The sequence below is a fragment of the Pyxicephalus adspersus genome, chromosome 4 (genome assembly GCF_032062135.1).
Source record: "Pyxicephalus adspersus chromosome 4, UCB_Pads_2.0, whole genome shotgun sequence".
NCBI lineage: Eukaryota > Metazoa > Chordata > Amphibia > Anura > Pyxicephalidae > Pyxicephalus > Pyxicephalus adspersus.
This window is the reverse complement of record NC_092861.1, coordinates 108,988,730-109,005,343: the sequence shown is the minus strand read 5'-3', so window position 1 is coordinate 109,005,343 and position 16,614 is coordinate 108,988,730. Positions and strand designations below refer to the sequence as shown.

The 16,614-nt window shown below is 35.1% G+C and overlaps 1 protein-coding gene across 1 annotated transcript in view; it reads left to right on the top strand.

Annotated features, from left to right (window-relative positions):
• The window catches only part of UTRN (utrophin), a 393,317-nt gene that overhangs the window by 82,459 nt on the left and 294,244 nt on the right, over positions 1–16,614 (top strand). Inside the window, exons 10-20 of the mRNA XM_072410243.1 lie at positions 1,110–1,307; positions 3,689–3,870; positions 5,661–5,811; positions 7,547–7,666; positions 8,164–8,265; positions 9,539–9,646; positions 10,138–10,317; positions 11,106–11,272; positions 11,804–11,927; positions 12,519–12,606; positions 15,832–16,070. Coding sequence (XP_072266344.1) covers positions 1,110–1,307; positions 3,689–3,870; positions 5,661–5,811; positions 7,547–7,666; positions 8,164–8,265; positions 9,539–9,646; positions 10,138–10,317; positions 11,106–11,272; positions 11,804–11,927; positions 12,519–12,606; positions 15,832–16,070 — 1,659 coding nt within the window. The remainder of the gene's footprint in view (positions 1–1,109; positions 1,308–3,688; positions 3,871–5,660; positions 5,812–7,546; positions 7,667–8,163; positions 8,266–9,538; positions 9,647–10,137; positions 10,318–11,105; positions 11,273–11,803; positions 11,928–12,518; positions 12,607–15,831; positions 16,071–16,614) is intronic.

The window sequence follows — 16,614 nt, the reverse complement described above, 5'->3', positions numbered from 1 at the left end:
CGTTCATGCATCGTGCACTCCCTTGTCGTTGGAAAGGATCGTGAAAGATCCTTTCCAACGACAAAAATTGGCAGTGTGTACGCAGCTTTACTGTTTTTGTTTTCTTGTATAAAACAAGCTTGAAAATAAATATCTTTTACATAGAAATTTCTATTGTTTGCCTTTGGATTGTTATTGTTCACAAACAAGTAAAAATACCTGCCTTTGGTTTTTTATCACTTCTCAGATATATAAAAAGAACACTTTAGAGAGTCAAGGTAAAATAAAAAGGTGAAAAAATGTAGAAAAAATCAGAATGTGGGTATTGAAAAGGCTTGTCTATATTTTGTCTATATATACCTGTTGCCCCCACTCCCTATTTTACAACCTTATTAGCAGTAATTTAGAGACACCAGAGCCTTGACTGAAATCTCCCATAGAAAATGTTAAAAATCTTAATTATTTATTATCCCCCCCTAGCGGTAATCCCGAGTGTGAATCGGGGTGGATTTTACTTGCAAAAAGCAGTAATCCCGAGTCACACTTGGAGTCGCTTTTAAGCAAAAAAAAAAAAAACCCCACTTACCCCTTGTTCTGTCACTGTCCCCTGTCGTCCTGCTGGTCCCCGCAGGTCCTGGGGACACGTCCTGCTCCTCCAATCTCCAGCCGCGAAGTGCAGAGACGAGATCTACGGGGTTTACCAGTGACGTCTGTGCATGCGTCGGTGTGGGCGGGCGGGAGTATCGGTGGGAAATTTAAACAATTTTGTATTGGATTCAATACAAAATAGCTGTATTGAGTCCAATACAAAGAAATATTCATACAATATATATATAATTATGTTCTATATATTATATATGCTACTATACAGTTACAATACATGTTTAAATATTTTTTTAACAGATTTTTGTGTTTTGGTATTTAAAGTTTATTTTTAAATTTAATAAATATCAGTGAGTTATGCCTAAGAATTACAGCCTCTGAAAAAAAATACATTTCCATGGAAAATTTTTTTTAAATTGTACTGCTTTTTGCATGGAAATTTTGAGGAAATAGACTGCTAGGGAGGTTAAGGATAGAAAAGTCTGTTCTAACCTTTAACGTGTTCTTTTCTCTTCTTTTTACTGTAGGGATCAGATGAACCAAATAGAGACTCAGGCCCTGAGACACCATTTACAGTAACTGAAGTAGAAATGGATCTTGATAGCTATCAAGTAGCCCTAGAAGATGTTCTTACTTGGCTTCTTTTGGCAGAAGACACTTTTCAGGAGCAAGATGATATATCTGATGATGTAGAAGAAGTTAAACAACAGTTTTCTACTCATGAGGTAAGTTTGAATAAATATGTAAATAAATAGAAAACAAAAATTGAATATAAAAGTACTTGTAATTACTAGAACTGCACGCTTGTGAGAAGAACAGTTAACATTCTCAGTACACACTTATCACTTTGGTGGGCAAGTTGTGCTTCCTTCTAGTCCCTATTTTAATCATGTTATAAAGTATGGTAGATTGAAATTATTTGAGTCTAGGTTCTTATTCATGGTCCAGATAGAGCTCTACTCAAACTAAATAAAACTAAAGTCCCATTTGTTTTCAACTTTAAAAAATAAATAAGAACTGCAATTTAGATTCAAGAAACAGCTTGAGTTTCATATACCTAAGGAAACCCCAACAATCACATTTATGAATGAAGCATAGCTTGTTTAATTGTTCACAACTTAGTTTTATGGCTGTATGAGTGGGTAGAGGAATAAAAGACAGGGGAGGCAACAGTATCGTAGGTATTTGCCAGCTTTAGTGTTTTATAACATTCTGCTTGTTAGGGGGTTCTGAATACAATGTCCAAAAATTCTCTACTGTGTAATATAAGTGTCGTTTCATATTGATAACTCTGTATAATCTAGAAATGTTCTACATCCTGGTAGGTTATATTAAAACACTTTTTTACCTGTCATGGGAATTAAATATCTGTTCACCTTGTTTCAAGATGTATACTGCTCTGCAACACAGCCCTGTCTATCAGGGAAGGGGATCTGATCTTTAGTTGTAGTTTCACTTTCACTTATGAACTCCTCCCCACCCCGTACTGGGGTTGGTCAGTAAAAGGAGATGCAGCAAACTAAAGTTGCATACACATTTGATTTTTGTCTTGGAAATGATTGTAAATCCTTTCCATAAAAGGCTAAAAGATGTATGAATGAGCGATGTACATACATCGGCGTTCAGCTCTATGGAGAGGGGAGGGGGGAGAACAAGCGAGCGGTTCCCCGCTGTGCTCTCCCCTTTACCATTATTGCAGTGGTTCATCGTTAGCTGTTCATGGATCCGCCTGGACAGATCATTGAACGAGCACTGTACATGTCAGAGTTTTGTCTAATACCAGCCCTGATGCAATAATCGGACAAGAATCATCTAACCCAGGGGGTCCTCAAACTACGGCCCGCTGAAGTTGTCCATCTGGCCCGCCGGCTGCTGAGGCTGCTTCTCCTGCCTGAGTTCTGGCTGCCTGCCATCTGCACTCCAGGGAACTCGGTCACGTGGCACCACTGTTGCCGGGGTAACGCTGGAGCTGTCGGGCTGAAGCCATCAGGCAGAGCCAAGGTATGAGCAGAGACTCACTGCTGCCTTCATTCCCTGCTCAGTGCAGCACAAATGTAGATGATCAATGTACATTTGTAAATAGTATAAACATACTATGCACATTGATCATGTACACATGTGCTGCAGTGTGATCCATGTATGAAGGCAGCAGTGAGTGACAGGTAGCAGACACTGACAAAGTTTTTTTAGCAGCCCTTTTTTAATTAATAGAAAGGGTGGGGTAATGTTGGGTGTAGGGTAGGGTGTATAAAAAGAAGCAAATTAATGAATTGCTTGAGATTATTCATTTGCATGGAAAATGCAGGATAAATTTGCATTTTCAATACACACAGTGAAAATTCAAATTTATCTGTGCATTTTCCATGCAAAGGAATAATCTCAAGCAATTTTAAAGCCAAAGTAAACGCCACTTTTTTTTTTTTAATGATCGGCAAGTGTGCTGTGCATATAGTATTGTTCTTTCGTGTTTTTTATACAATAAATACGTTTTGTGCAGTGTGCATAAGAATGTTCCCCTGTTTTTTTTCAAACTATAGTACAGCCCCCCGACAGTCTGAGGGACCGTGAACCGGCCCCCTGTTTAAAAAGTTTGAGGACCCCTGATCTAACCTGTGTATGTAGCCTAATAGGCCCTGTCAATGTACTCTCTCTATCAGCAAGATCCTTGGACTATGGATTTGCTCCCTGTGCTGCTTCTCTCTCCTGTTTTTTTTTTTTTGTAGCTCTGCAGCCCAGTAAACTCAAAGAGGCTGATACCAGGCCAATTTAGGTACTTACACTGTTTTTGTAAAAAACAACAATAAACAATAAAAAAAAAAAAAACTATATACTAATCAATACACGGTTGCACTCATTTGTGTTCACTAGATTTGCTTGAAGTAGAGTTTTAAAGTATATAAAGAGACAGAACAATCCTGTTATTCTACACCAAGGTTTACCAAGGTGCATTATTTAGTTTGCCAAGTGAATCCCATATTTACTATAAACACTTAATCGTGGCAAGCATTTCATTCTTTAATGAATCAGCCTAGACATTTCAATATTAATGTTAATTACACAATATTTAGAAAATAGATAAAGTTTAATTTGTCCTTTGTTTTCTCAGGCATTTATGATGGAATTGACAGCACATCAGAGTAGTGTGGGCAATGTTTTACAAGCAGGGAACCAGCTGATTGCCCAAGGTGACCTCTCAGTGGAAGAAGAAAACGAGATTCAAGAGCAAATGACCCTCCTAAATTCACGGTGGGAAGCACTCCGTATAGAAAGCATGGATAGACAATCTCGGTGAGTTGAGTAAACCCTTCCCAGTACAGATATTTAAATTATAGGTGGAAGCATGGTAATTGAATCAATGGTGTGTCTCCTTCCTGCAACTAAACTACTTAATTATTTTTACTACATAAAAGCTGAACTCCAGACACAACTCTCTTTACATCAGTGCACAGGCTCAGACAGGCCCGCTACTCCAGTAGTAACTTTTTTTATTCCTTTTCCAAAAAAAAATGTCACACATTCTAATAATTAGTTGGGCCATTGTTACCTTGATTGTTGATTGTGGCATACTTTTTCCATAGTGCTGTTTTAATATGCTTATATATGTCATAGCATTTATCTCTATTCAGAGTTGCATTCAAGATCTTGTATTGGAGATTGGAGTAATAGACTCCTGCATAAAGTCTTCTCCAACACATGCCAAAGATTCTCAATAGATTAGAAGTGTCCTGACTTTGTGGTGGCCAATTCATTTGCAAAAATGATGTCTCATGCTCCCTGAACCAATTTTTCACAAACTGAGTTCAATGAATCATAGCATGGTCATCTTGCTCGTACCAACAGGGAAGAACAAATCCATGAAAAAAACTGATATTCAGTATATTTAGTTTGTCCTCATTGTTTGGGCTCATACCATTTCTAAATCTAGACCTGACCCATTGAAGCAACCCCAGTTCAAAACCCTGCCCCCACAAGCTTGGAGTTTATTTTAAACAGTTTAAAACATTTAAAAACACCGGAACCAGTTTACAGTATGCATACTTTTAATCTAGTAGGAGAAGGGCATGTGTCTCAAAAACTGTGTCTTTTATTAGGTATGCACCATATACACAACTGTATTCAAATATACAGATTTATTATCTTATTGTATTGTATAGTTTTCTGTATATTGCTTTAATGTCAAGCAAAAGAAACATAAATGGATTTACAGGTTTTTGTAAAAACTTGTCAAATGGATTCTCACATTTTAGTTTAAACGTGGAGGTTCTAAAGCACTGGTAGTCTTAATGTCTTTATGTTGTTTAAAACTTTTATGCCACTGATATCTTCCTCTGTCAGCTTTATGAATTGCAAAATCTTGTGGGGACATTTGTTTTGGTCCTTATCCCTTCCCACTACACAAAAAAAAATCTGGACTTAATTTGGTTTCCAGAAGACTGTTCTGCAATAAAGCACACTTTTTCTCATGTTGCCACATATACATCCAAATCTGACTACATATAAATATATTTGTTAGGTAAAATGATCAGCAAGATAATGTGCCTAAATATTTAGCTTTTGTGACCACTCTATAGGCCATGTGCTCAGATGTATTTAGTACAAACAATGATAAGAAGCAGAGCAGAATAATATACACAGATATTATGTGTTTTGGGGTTCTGATTAATTAAATACTGTTTGAAAAAACAATGGGATCAGTTACTTTGCTGTAATCAGAAACTTATGGTACAAGAAACATTTGATATGTGTGATTAAAAATAAAGACCATTTAACTTAAAAGTACATACTTACCTATGCCTGCTTAAAATGTAATGTTAGATTCCCTTTGGATATAACGTTATTTTAGTTTGCAAATATGTGGTTTTGAGAGACCTTAGTACTGCATGTTACATTTCATGGACATACCTAATCTAAATGTGTACTTAATTTTTAATTTTTTTTATAGTTTTATAAGATTTACTACCTAATTACATTGTCTGGGCATGTCAGGTACTAGGTGAAAATCCTCCCTGTAGCATTCAATTAGTTATCTGATCAAAATTCTTGTTTTACCTGGTTGAACTTGTTTTACTTCTTGGTAGGCTGCATGAAGTGCTGATGGATTTGCAGAGAAAACAACTGGACCAGCTGTCTGATTGGTTGACTGTCACAGAAGAACGAATTCGCAAGATGGATACAAAATCCTTTGGGGATGATTTTGAGGCCTTTAAAAAACAAATTGAAGAACACAAAGTATGCATAAAAGTGTTATTTGCTTTCATTAGTTTTTTTTATTTTTTTTTTACATTTTAAGCATATTTTTATGGAAGTTTGTTATATAAAATACTAAATCAGAATACTAAAAAGATTTCTAAATCAGGTGTTAAGTTGCACTGATTCTGCCTAGATTTTTCTGTCAAGCATTTTAAAATGAAAATCTACCCTAAACCCTCCTTTTCTGGATACACACTGTCAGATACAACCATATGTCTGGTTCTTACATTCTGAACCCCACTCTAGGAACATTTTCTAGAGGTCAGGGTATGGTGCCTTTTTCTTGCTTAGTGTGATCCTTCAGACCATTTTTGTCCAGCATATTGTTGATCACAAATACTAAAGCCAGGCATCTCCTGGAGTGATTTACCTAAAATGTTAAGTAAAAAGTGTTCAGTGAGTAAACCTTTCTATGTCCACCTAAAACAAAACTTAAGTATATCTTGTATTTTTCAAAAGTCAAAATGATTTTGACCTAAAATCTGATTGGCAAATAATTTCTGATCAATGCATTTTCTGTTACATGCATAATATTTGATACAAAGAAACTGCTAGAACAGAAGTCAGCCTCTTTAGTCAAAAGTAGCAATTTTATCAAAACCTTCTTTTATCCTGATTTTAGCAGATGGGGGCACATTGAAAAACAGAACAAATATGGAAGTGATAATATTAATGTATGGTTGAGGTTCTGTACAAGATGCTGTTAGATGGTTCTAACACAGAACCTAAAGCTATTCTTGCTTTCTATATTTACAATCATTGTGTAATAGCTCTAGACCTGTACAAACATCCATATTTTAGAAATTAAATATATTAGCTATACTGATCAAAAATGATAAAAATGTTGTAAGGCCTTTTGGGTCTCAAGTAGCTTCTCAAAAGTGTTCCATGTATATAGGCTGGTGTCACCATTTCAAGAGGTCTCTGGGCATATGGGTCCCTAATTGTGCCGATACCAACTCTCTATGGGCTTCCACTAGAAGGTATAAAAGTTATCCACTGGGTCTTTAAAGGGGGACAAACAAATGCATGTTGCTGTTACACATGCAATATTTGTCAGTGGAAATGATCATTAGTTATTTTCAGCAACAATAAAACAAAGGAAAACTGTACAGACAGTTCTGTTTTGCTCTGTTTAGAAGGGAAGACAAATATCCCGCTGCACCCCCCCCCATTCTATTAATTAGGAACAGCATTGGTCATTCCTGTCAGCCATCCAGCATCCAACAGGATGACCTAACAACACTGGGGAAAAACTGGACAGATACTAGATTTTAAACCTAGACAACCTTAAACATTCAATCTTCATCAGAAATTCTTTCCTTCCTTAACTAGACATTCAGTCTTTGATCTTAGATTACTAGCTAACATACACATTATTAAAAAAAGGTTTAAAAGGAACTGTGGTCTAATAAAAAGAAATATACTGTTTAAAATTGGAGGCCTTTTGTTTACCAAGAACTACAAAATTACAAAGCAAAGCACAGTTAACACTAGTAACTCAGCTATTATATGCTGACACGTTTCTTTCCAAAATATGTTTTTTTTAATAAATTAAAATGCAAACATTTTACATTTCAAAAATGTATTTTAAATGCAGTAAATGCCAAAATTATTGTAAAACCAATATTGCACAATTTAGTTTCTCAGTATTGTCTCTCCATATGGACTTTTTTATTTGTGGGTTATTTATACTTTTCTTATTCCTTACTAGAAACTCCAGAATGATCTTGAAACTGAACAAGTGAAAGTTAACTCTTTAACCCATATGGTCGTCATTGTGGATGAGAACAGTGGTGAAGGGGCTACAGTTGCGTTAGAAACTCAGCTACAGGTCAGTGATTTGTATTACAATTTTGTGCATTTTGTAACAATGGGATTGCTTGGAGCAGTGTAACACATATGTATATACAGTATACTTTATGCACTAATTGTAGCTGTATTATGTTGATACGTTATATGTTTTGAAGTACCACTGGTGGAGACTGTGCAGTCTTCATAAATGTATGTAACATACAGATACATATTACATATTGTTGCTTGTGTCTACATCATTAAAGTTTTTTGTGAGCTTTCTTTGTGTCAGAAGGCTGAGTGTTTGTTTTTTATATACTTGCTTATTCTTTTCACACTTTTTGATTTTTGCTGATCCAATTTAATTGTTCAATCAACTGCACACTGTTCACATACACTGTTCTGTTTGCTGACCTTTTCTAGATGTACATTCTGCATGCTGTGCTCAGGTGTCCATTTTATATATAGTTTGAATTTTCACCAATATTCACATTCAAGTTTGTTTCGAAAATTCCACCCCCCCCTTTTTTTTTTAAGAAACTGGGAGAAAGATGGGCAGCAGTTTGCCGCTGGACAGAGGACCACTGGAGTAAGCTGCAGGAAATTCTTGTTCCATGGCAAAAGCTTCTAGAAGAACAGGTATGGAACTTCTTGGGACTTCTGAGTTCTACAGATAAAAACAGGCAACATTTTCACCTGGCAGGAAGTGGCAACAGACAGAAGTTGTAATTCTTTTTATAAGTGTGGAAAGGCTTGAATCCCTATCATGTAACAGAGGTGAAAGCTCTAAAAAGAGCCCTGAAACAAAGCAAAATCAGAAAGGGGTTCTAATCCTTTCCTACGCTATGCAAATTTAAGAAAAAATGTTTTGACTATGTATACATTTCAAGAATATTAGGCATTAGTTTGAAGTGTTTAGTATCGTGTACGGAATTTTTCCACATTACTAGAAAATCTCTGTGCAACAAAACTAGTCATTTCCTTATATGCCTGAACAGTAATAAAAGGTAATTGGTGGGTGTTCTAGTTCTGATCCAACTTCTGGTCAAGATGCATGATACAAAATAGCAAAATAATTTGCATATGTTTTATACTAGTTGGCTAAACTTGCACACATTCGTGCAAACTGCGAATGCAGGAATATTTTCTGCAAGCTATTAACTGAAGTGAGTTATAGTGAATTGAGGTGAATATCAACTACAAGAATGGATCAGGGGTGTCGTTCAGTTTGAAGAGGACCAGCAGAACAGGATTAAGTAGGAAGTTAGGGACATTACTGGAGTGTGGGTAGAAAAAGAAGTTCCATTTGCAGGGAAGAAGGGAGAGAATTAGGGTTGACTGGAGAATAATAAGGGGTACAGTAGAACTTTTTCATTTAAAAAAACAAAAGTGTGCATATGAAAGGAGGGGCCTGTCTTCTAAAAGAACTAATGTACATTCATTATACAAGTAATACATGGTAGGGACATTAGATTGTGAGCTCCTTTGAGGGACAGTTAATGACACGACTATGGACTTTGTACAGCGCTGCATAATATGATGGCGCTATATAAATACTGTTTAATAATAATATTAATATTAATACATTACAACAATTTGTTCATTGAAACTTGCTAACAGTGTTTGCAAATGTTATTTAAATATTAGTGGCTGCAGCAGCTCCTGAGACATACAACTGAGATGACATTTTAATTTTTCACTAGACAGTTTTGTTTTTAAAAAAATCCTTCCATTCCAATAGGTTTACTACCCTTACTTTAAAAAGCTCTGACTTCAATAACTGACATTCTGAAAACAGCTTAAAATATAATTTTAAACATATTAGTTTCAAAGTTTGTGAAAAAATGATGTTTTTTATGAGGACATTCCTAGTATTCCTTTGTTTGGTTTCAATACTATTTTTTGCATCTAGAGCTTGCTCAGGATATGGCTAAAGGAAAAAGAAGATTCACTGAATAAAGTCCAGCGGACCAATTTCAAGGACCAGAATGAACTGAGTGTGAATGTGAGGAGGTTGGCGGTGAGTACAGTATTTTTGTTATGTGAGGAAATTCTTCTCGAAAAGACAAGGGTAAAAACCATGCTTCAGAGAAGTATAGCTTTACCAAGTAGGGAAATGATTAATGTCAATGGCATGCATCCTTTCCTGTCATTCATTAACATTCTTTTCCTTTGGCACTGAAAAGACTGAAAGCAAGTAAAGGTTATTGTATCTGCTCACCCTCTTTAATTACTGTTTTGGTTACTTTTGCACTACCAATGCATAATAATAAATAATAAAAAATGTATACCTTTATCACTAAATAAAAAACAAAAAACCTGCATGCATAGTAATTAATATATCATCCGCACGCATTGCAAGCATCCCTTTGAAAATGGGTAAACATTTAAAAAAATGGTCGATGCAGGGATGTTTTTATAACTAAGTGGTGTCTATAAAAATGTTGTTAAGAGTGTTTACACATTTGCAAATGTAAAGATGAACTATATAAAAAGCCTGTTTCATTTTAGACCTTAAAGGAAGAATTAGGAATGAAGAAGCAAACTTTTGACCATCTCCATGAGTTGGCACAGAATGTGGTTTTACTTATTGACAATAGTAAAGCATCACAGAAACTGAAGGGTGATATGGAAGACCTTGCTCAAAGATGGGATGAACTGGTGCATTTGTTGGAAGCGTATACTAATCAGGTATTGAATACTTTATTACATTTAAGTTTTAGATGAATTAGCAGTTCAGAAAAAGCTACTCTTTTGGGCTTTGCCATTTTTTGGTTTATGTAGCCACACTTGTTGTCCAAATGCTATATACATTTTGCCCTAATGTTTCATCTGAACTGTAGATGTTCCTCCTAAAAATAATAAAATCGTTACTAATCTGAAAATAAACTTATGGACAAAATGTTTTTTTTTTCCTCCATTCCACCAACTGTAAAGACAGAAAACTACCAAGTTTTATATTCTTTTAAAAAGTAGCTTTCATTGTTATAAAATGGCAACAGTAAACTTTAAGTGGAACATTACTCTCCTAACTTCCAGCAACCCAATGTCCACAAGCATCATGGACTAAAGATTCATACAGTAACATGTTTTTATGGTTGAATTAGTACTGTTGAAACAGTAGGTGCCCAAGACTGGTAACAGACAGTTGCAAAAGCTTAGCAGAGCATATTCTTTTTTTGTTAACTAAACCACTTGTAAAAACTGCTTGGGAATGCTTATTAAAACACAAACTTTTTTAAGTGTTTGCAAGCAGATTCATTTAAAACTATTGACCTGGGATGGGGTAGCAAACCACCTCTAATAGCATCCAAATACCACGTGGCAATACTTCCACTTTCTATCACTTGTCACCTACCAAAAGATAATGAACAGACCTAGTCAATCCAATGTTAACCTTTTTGTTCAAAACCACTTGCAAAAACTGTTGGTCTGAACTCAGCCTAACAATGTTGTGTTGATTTGCCTTATGTGTTTAGGTGACTGAGTCAGTTACCACTTTTGGAGTGAAGCAAGTCTCCCGGAAAGTTATCACTGAGACAGTGACTACAACAGAGCACAGTAGTGTTCATCTAATGCAAGAGCTTCCTCCTCCACCACCACCAAGGAGGCGACAACTGAGCCTGGATGCTGAGGAAAAGAAGACGTAAATATAAAAGATATTATTTATAGCCAAAATAACAAATTACATACAGTAATAAATAATTTGAATTTTTTTTTTTAAAGAATGTAAAAGTAAAGAAAGTTAATCACATGCATTGGTCCTCCTAATAAGTGTACACATTGCCTTACATTCATTCAAATGCTGAACCTTTTAATAAAGTAAAGCTGTCCTAGGATTTAAGAGAAAGGAGGCAGAAGTAGAATGATTTCCTCAGTCTCTCCTACCCCATCAATCAGACTATAGTCTTCAAATGCATATTCATTTTAAATTGTGTCAAAGCTGCATTGTTATAATTTTGTCACCCTATGCTCGAGATCCTCTTTTTTCTGAATCCAGGGCCAAGCAAAAAGGGAAAAATGCTACCAAATTTTTATGGACACCTGTGTTGTGGGTTTGAAGTTTCTTTAGCAAAGTTTTATTCAAGATATGAAAGGCTGACTTTCCAAATTTAAGAAATAAGTACTTAAATGACCTCAGTGTCTTCATTTCTTGTTTTTTTCTCTCTGTCCTTAGGTTTGATGAGGAATCTGCTGAGCTGTTGAATTGGATGATTAAATCCAGGGCTGTCATTCTGGCCACAGAGATCAGTAGCTACAGAAAGATTAGAGACACATCAGACATGAAAGACACACTAAAGGTAAAAGGAGAAGCGGGAAGGAAGTGACTATGAATGGGGGTTTTGTTACATTCTTTAGCAGCTGGAGGTATGATCTGTGATGTAGCCATCCTTGCATTAATAACCTTCAACTTAGATCTCAGTGTATATTGGCTGCCTGTTTTATCAAAGAGATTGTAATGAAAACATTCACCTAAAGCTGGATATGTGACCTAAAATTAGTGTTCTCTTGGCACCTGTTGGAAAGAATTTTGGCAATTTATAGTATATGTGATTGTGAAATGCTAGCGCTTTCAGTATCAATGGACTATGTTTATTACATTAACATACAGGAAACTACTATGGTTACTTGTGGTATGTGATGCTGGCAACAATCCATAACTTAACCCTCAAGCCACTAAGGATATACAATACAATTCAGTTCATGTTTCATTTTAGTGCCAAACTTTGTCATGTCAAACTTTTACATATTAGTAAGTATGCTCTGCAGTTTTTGTTGTATTTTTACCTGCAGTTATGTGAATTTGCCTTTATTACATTCTTATTATACAGTTTGCTGTAGGTTGATTGCTTATATATTTATCTGCTATCTTTCTTAACCCTCTTTTCTAGGTTTTAGAAAAAGAAAGAACAGAAAGAACCCCCAAATTTGGAGAGGCTGCTGCACATGGACAGTACCTGTTGGAACTGTGTAAGCAAGGTATTGAGAATACATATTTAAGTTTTAATCATTACCATCACGATTTTAATAATTTATATCATTAATATTTGTGATTGTGGACAGATTCTGTATAAATAGATCATTTTCCAATTCAAGGAAAATAGTATAAAACCAGCTGATTACTTGGCTTTGCCCGGGTATTCATTGTAATCTTATATTATAGTCCAAAAAATGTATGTAAAAATATAAGCAAAAGGCACACTGTGCTGAACAATACATACACACATACATAGATGCAAATATAGCTGTGACATATAGCACAGCGCTGTACAAAGATCAGCGGTGCACTCACATGACTCTCATTCATATGTCCAGCAAGTTTGGTTGAAATGTCTCCATGCGTTTCTGAGAGATGGTGAAACATACATACATACATCCAAATATAGCTCCGACATATAGCATAGCGCTGTACAAAGATCAGCGGTGCACTCCTGACTGGGTACATGACTGGGTATTTTTTTGCTATTGTTTGCAATGAAGGCCCAATATTAGCTGATTAAACTTCAGCTTTAATTATAAGGTCCCATCACAAACTTCTATATCTCAGTTTAAAGCAGATACTTCGAACAGATCAACACATTTGATATATGTGCACATATATTTATGACATATATGTGTGTACACACACACATCAGTAAGATTGCTTCGGCAGCCAGCGGACCAGTGTTTAGTTTTTACAGCTGTTCAAATATTATTGTGATAGTTCTGAATGACTGCTTACCTTGTACATATCATTTAATTTCCTGTCCTATTTGTTTTGTGAACCTTGCCCTCCCTGAACTAACACCTCCCTGCTTTACCTGGTTCCCTTGCTTTGATATAGGCAAATTAACTTTGTCATCTAATGTTTCCAGTACAAATGTGTTACTGTCTTACTGTAAGTGGATATGTGATATGTGGTTAAAAATAACTTAAATATGTAATAAAAATTGGCTTAAAAATTATGGTGGTAAAAAGATTAAAAAAATATATAAATATATATTTTAGTATCAAATTTGCCAAAACAATAAATAAAGTATATATCACAATATAACCTTCAAAGTAAGATCATAAATCTCAGTATCCTGAAACATACATTCCTTTTGGTTTCTCTTGATTATTGTTCTGTTCATTACTGACTGGAACTTGTAGTCTTTTATACAATTATACAATGTATTTTGTGTCAGGTCAAATTCTATAACCTCTTGTACTTCGAGAGGATTATCAGATCAGAAGGCTGACTGCTGATCTTGTTGAAGTGGAAAAAATGTATTATACATTTGCAAACCATGCAAAAAAAAAGAAAAAAAAGAAAGCTAAGTGCACTTTAGATGCTGTTGAATCTGCTAGTATAGAGATTCAGATTTAAACTGAACCTGAATTCAATCCGATTTTCTATAGTTCATTTACCAGCTTCAACCCTTAGAGACCTGTAACAGAAATGCGATTTGAGGCCTGTGTGTGTCTAAAACAAGTGTCTGCTGTCTGTCTTGGCTTTGTTTACATGTGAAAGTTGCAATGAGGCAATATGAGTTAGACATTACTATGTCTCTCCTCAATTAATGGTGGCAAACATTGTAAATTTTGGGCTCTACATATCAATGCATTCCACTACACTGAGCTGTAAAGGAGTTTGCTGTGCATGAGCATCACAATAAACTTTAATGATCCTGGGGAGATTCATATAATAGGCATAAAAACGTATTATACGTTTTGTAAGTAATTCTATTCATTTGAATCTTACATTTATTACAAAAAAGAAAAAAAAAACTTTAAATGATTTTGACTTCAGTAGCTTCATCAGTACTATCAAATAAATGGCCAGAACAAGTGTGCATATGAGGACTTCTTTAGTGATCTAACTCACTATTTGTTCAGTTGTTTAGTAAATACACCAGTCAAATAGCCTCAAAAAAGGGCACCAGTGTGGTAGTTCCCATTCTACTTGTATAACTATTTATTAACACAATGCATACAAACAATTATCCATCCCTGGCGTTTTTTTATCATGTATATTTATTAAAAAAAAACAGTTACAACATAGGAGATATTTCTATCTTCTAGATTCTTTCTATCTTCTAGGTTTTTTACCTCTATTTCAAGTAAGAAGGTGCATTTCAGTCCTTTCATGGTATCGTGCTAGGAAATCCTGATGAGCTGTCTTGTAAAATTCCATTTCCTAAGATAGATATAATTTATTTTAAAGTCAGCATTGTGGAACTTGATGTGTCTTTAATGTTTATACTAAGCAGCGCCCTCTGCTGTACATATTGCACATTCATTTACTCTACAGTATATGGTTAATCACCATCAGATGAAAAGAGTATTAGTTCACTGGTTAAATATATAGGGAAAAGAAATATTGTTAAAATTATCATATCAATGAATACACTAAGGCATCGAATTGCCAATATCTAACCTAGTGCATCAGACCTTTATTTACTAAACTAAAAATAAGGTGAAATGAAGAATATTTATTTTTCATTTTATACATCAGGATGTTTGTAGTGCACACAGGTTTCATTTCCTTCACTGCACATTTGACTCAATGTGTAAAGTAACACATTAATTAGTTACTTTGCTTCTCAATATTAATCTGATTTATGTTTCTAGCAGATTATTGATAAAAAATAATTTAGGCACTTTAGGAGTTTTTGCTCAGATTATTAAAGTATTCCTTAGACTTCTACCCCTTAACACATTTAATTAAGTTAGGCTTAGACTACAGATACTGTTTTATTAAACACCTAAATAAAAAATAAATGCCCATACCCCTTTTAAACGCGTTTATACAAATGTTTTAAAGTGTTTTAAAGCAAGAGCAAAACACTTTTAAAATCTCATATTGCATTTATGGGAGTTTGTAAGAGTTTCTAGATGTTTAAACCAGGCATTTAAAACACTTGTAAACTGTTACGTTTGTTTTAAAAGGTAGAATTTTCAAACTCTTAAAAACGGTAGCAAACGCTTCTATTGATTTCAATGTAAGGGTTTATAGGCATTTAGAAGCAGTTCAAATTTTAAAACGCGGCAAGGAGCATTCTCCAAAATGTTCAAAAATGTGCCTCTCACAAATGTCACGGTGTAGACTAGCCTATTGGAATGCATGGAAATTTCAAATAGGGGTTTTCAAACACCCAGGTTAAACGCTGGGGAAACAGTTCATGTAGACTAAGCCTTGTATGTAGTGATGTGTTTATTTATTTATTTGTTTATTTATTGCAGAAGAATTCCCAGAGGATGAAATAAAAGGTTCCCTAGAGAGATTGCAGGTCGAATGGAATAGTATAAACAAGCAAATAGAAGATCTTCATAAGGGTATTTTGTTCCAGGATGCTATCACTAACTATTTCCTAGAGTTGGATAGACTGGAAGAAAAGATAAGACAGGAAGAAGAATGGATAAACACTCAGTCCTTACTGTCCCCGGACCTTCCTCTACAGGAAATGAAAGACACTACACAGGTGAGACTTTTCTAGTAGCTGAGGATGGTAAAGTGCTCTTTATGCACTCTTACTCTTTACTTAGCTGCCATAAATGTCATATCTATTTTTTTTAATGGACTTATTGCTTTCACAAAAATGGCATCTTTAAAGCCCATCTGAGCGCTTAGATAAAATCAGTTATTTACATTATTTGTACATCAAAACAAATGCGTAAAATCTAAAAGATTGTTCAGCATCCTGAGGCACCTCTGCTCTCTGGGTAGAAATAATTCTCATTTTGCAGAGCTCTGACATGCCACCTGCTGAGTTAGATCCATGGCTGCAATTGGTTCCTTTTAAATGGAGAGCTCCAGCATCAACAGAGAGTATGTTAGGTTAGACCTCTGCAGATATACCACAACACAGGCCTTCACTTCAAGTTGTGGCTGCTATCTAAAGGAAATAAACTGTAAAAATGTGCAAAGCCTTTGTTGTGATGCACAGAATGTATATAGTATATATATATAAATATATATAAAATCATAAACAAGATTTAAGCTAAAGCTTCAGTTGGATGTTACCC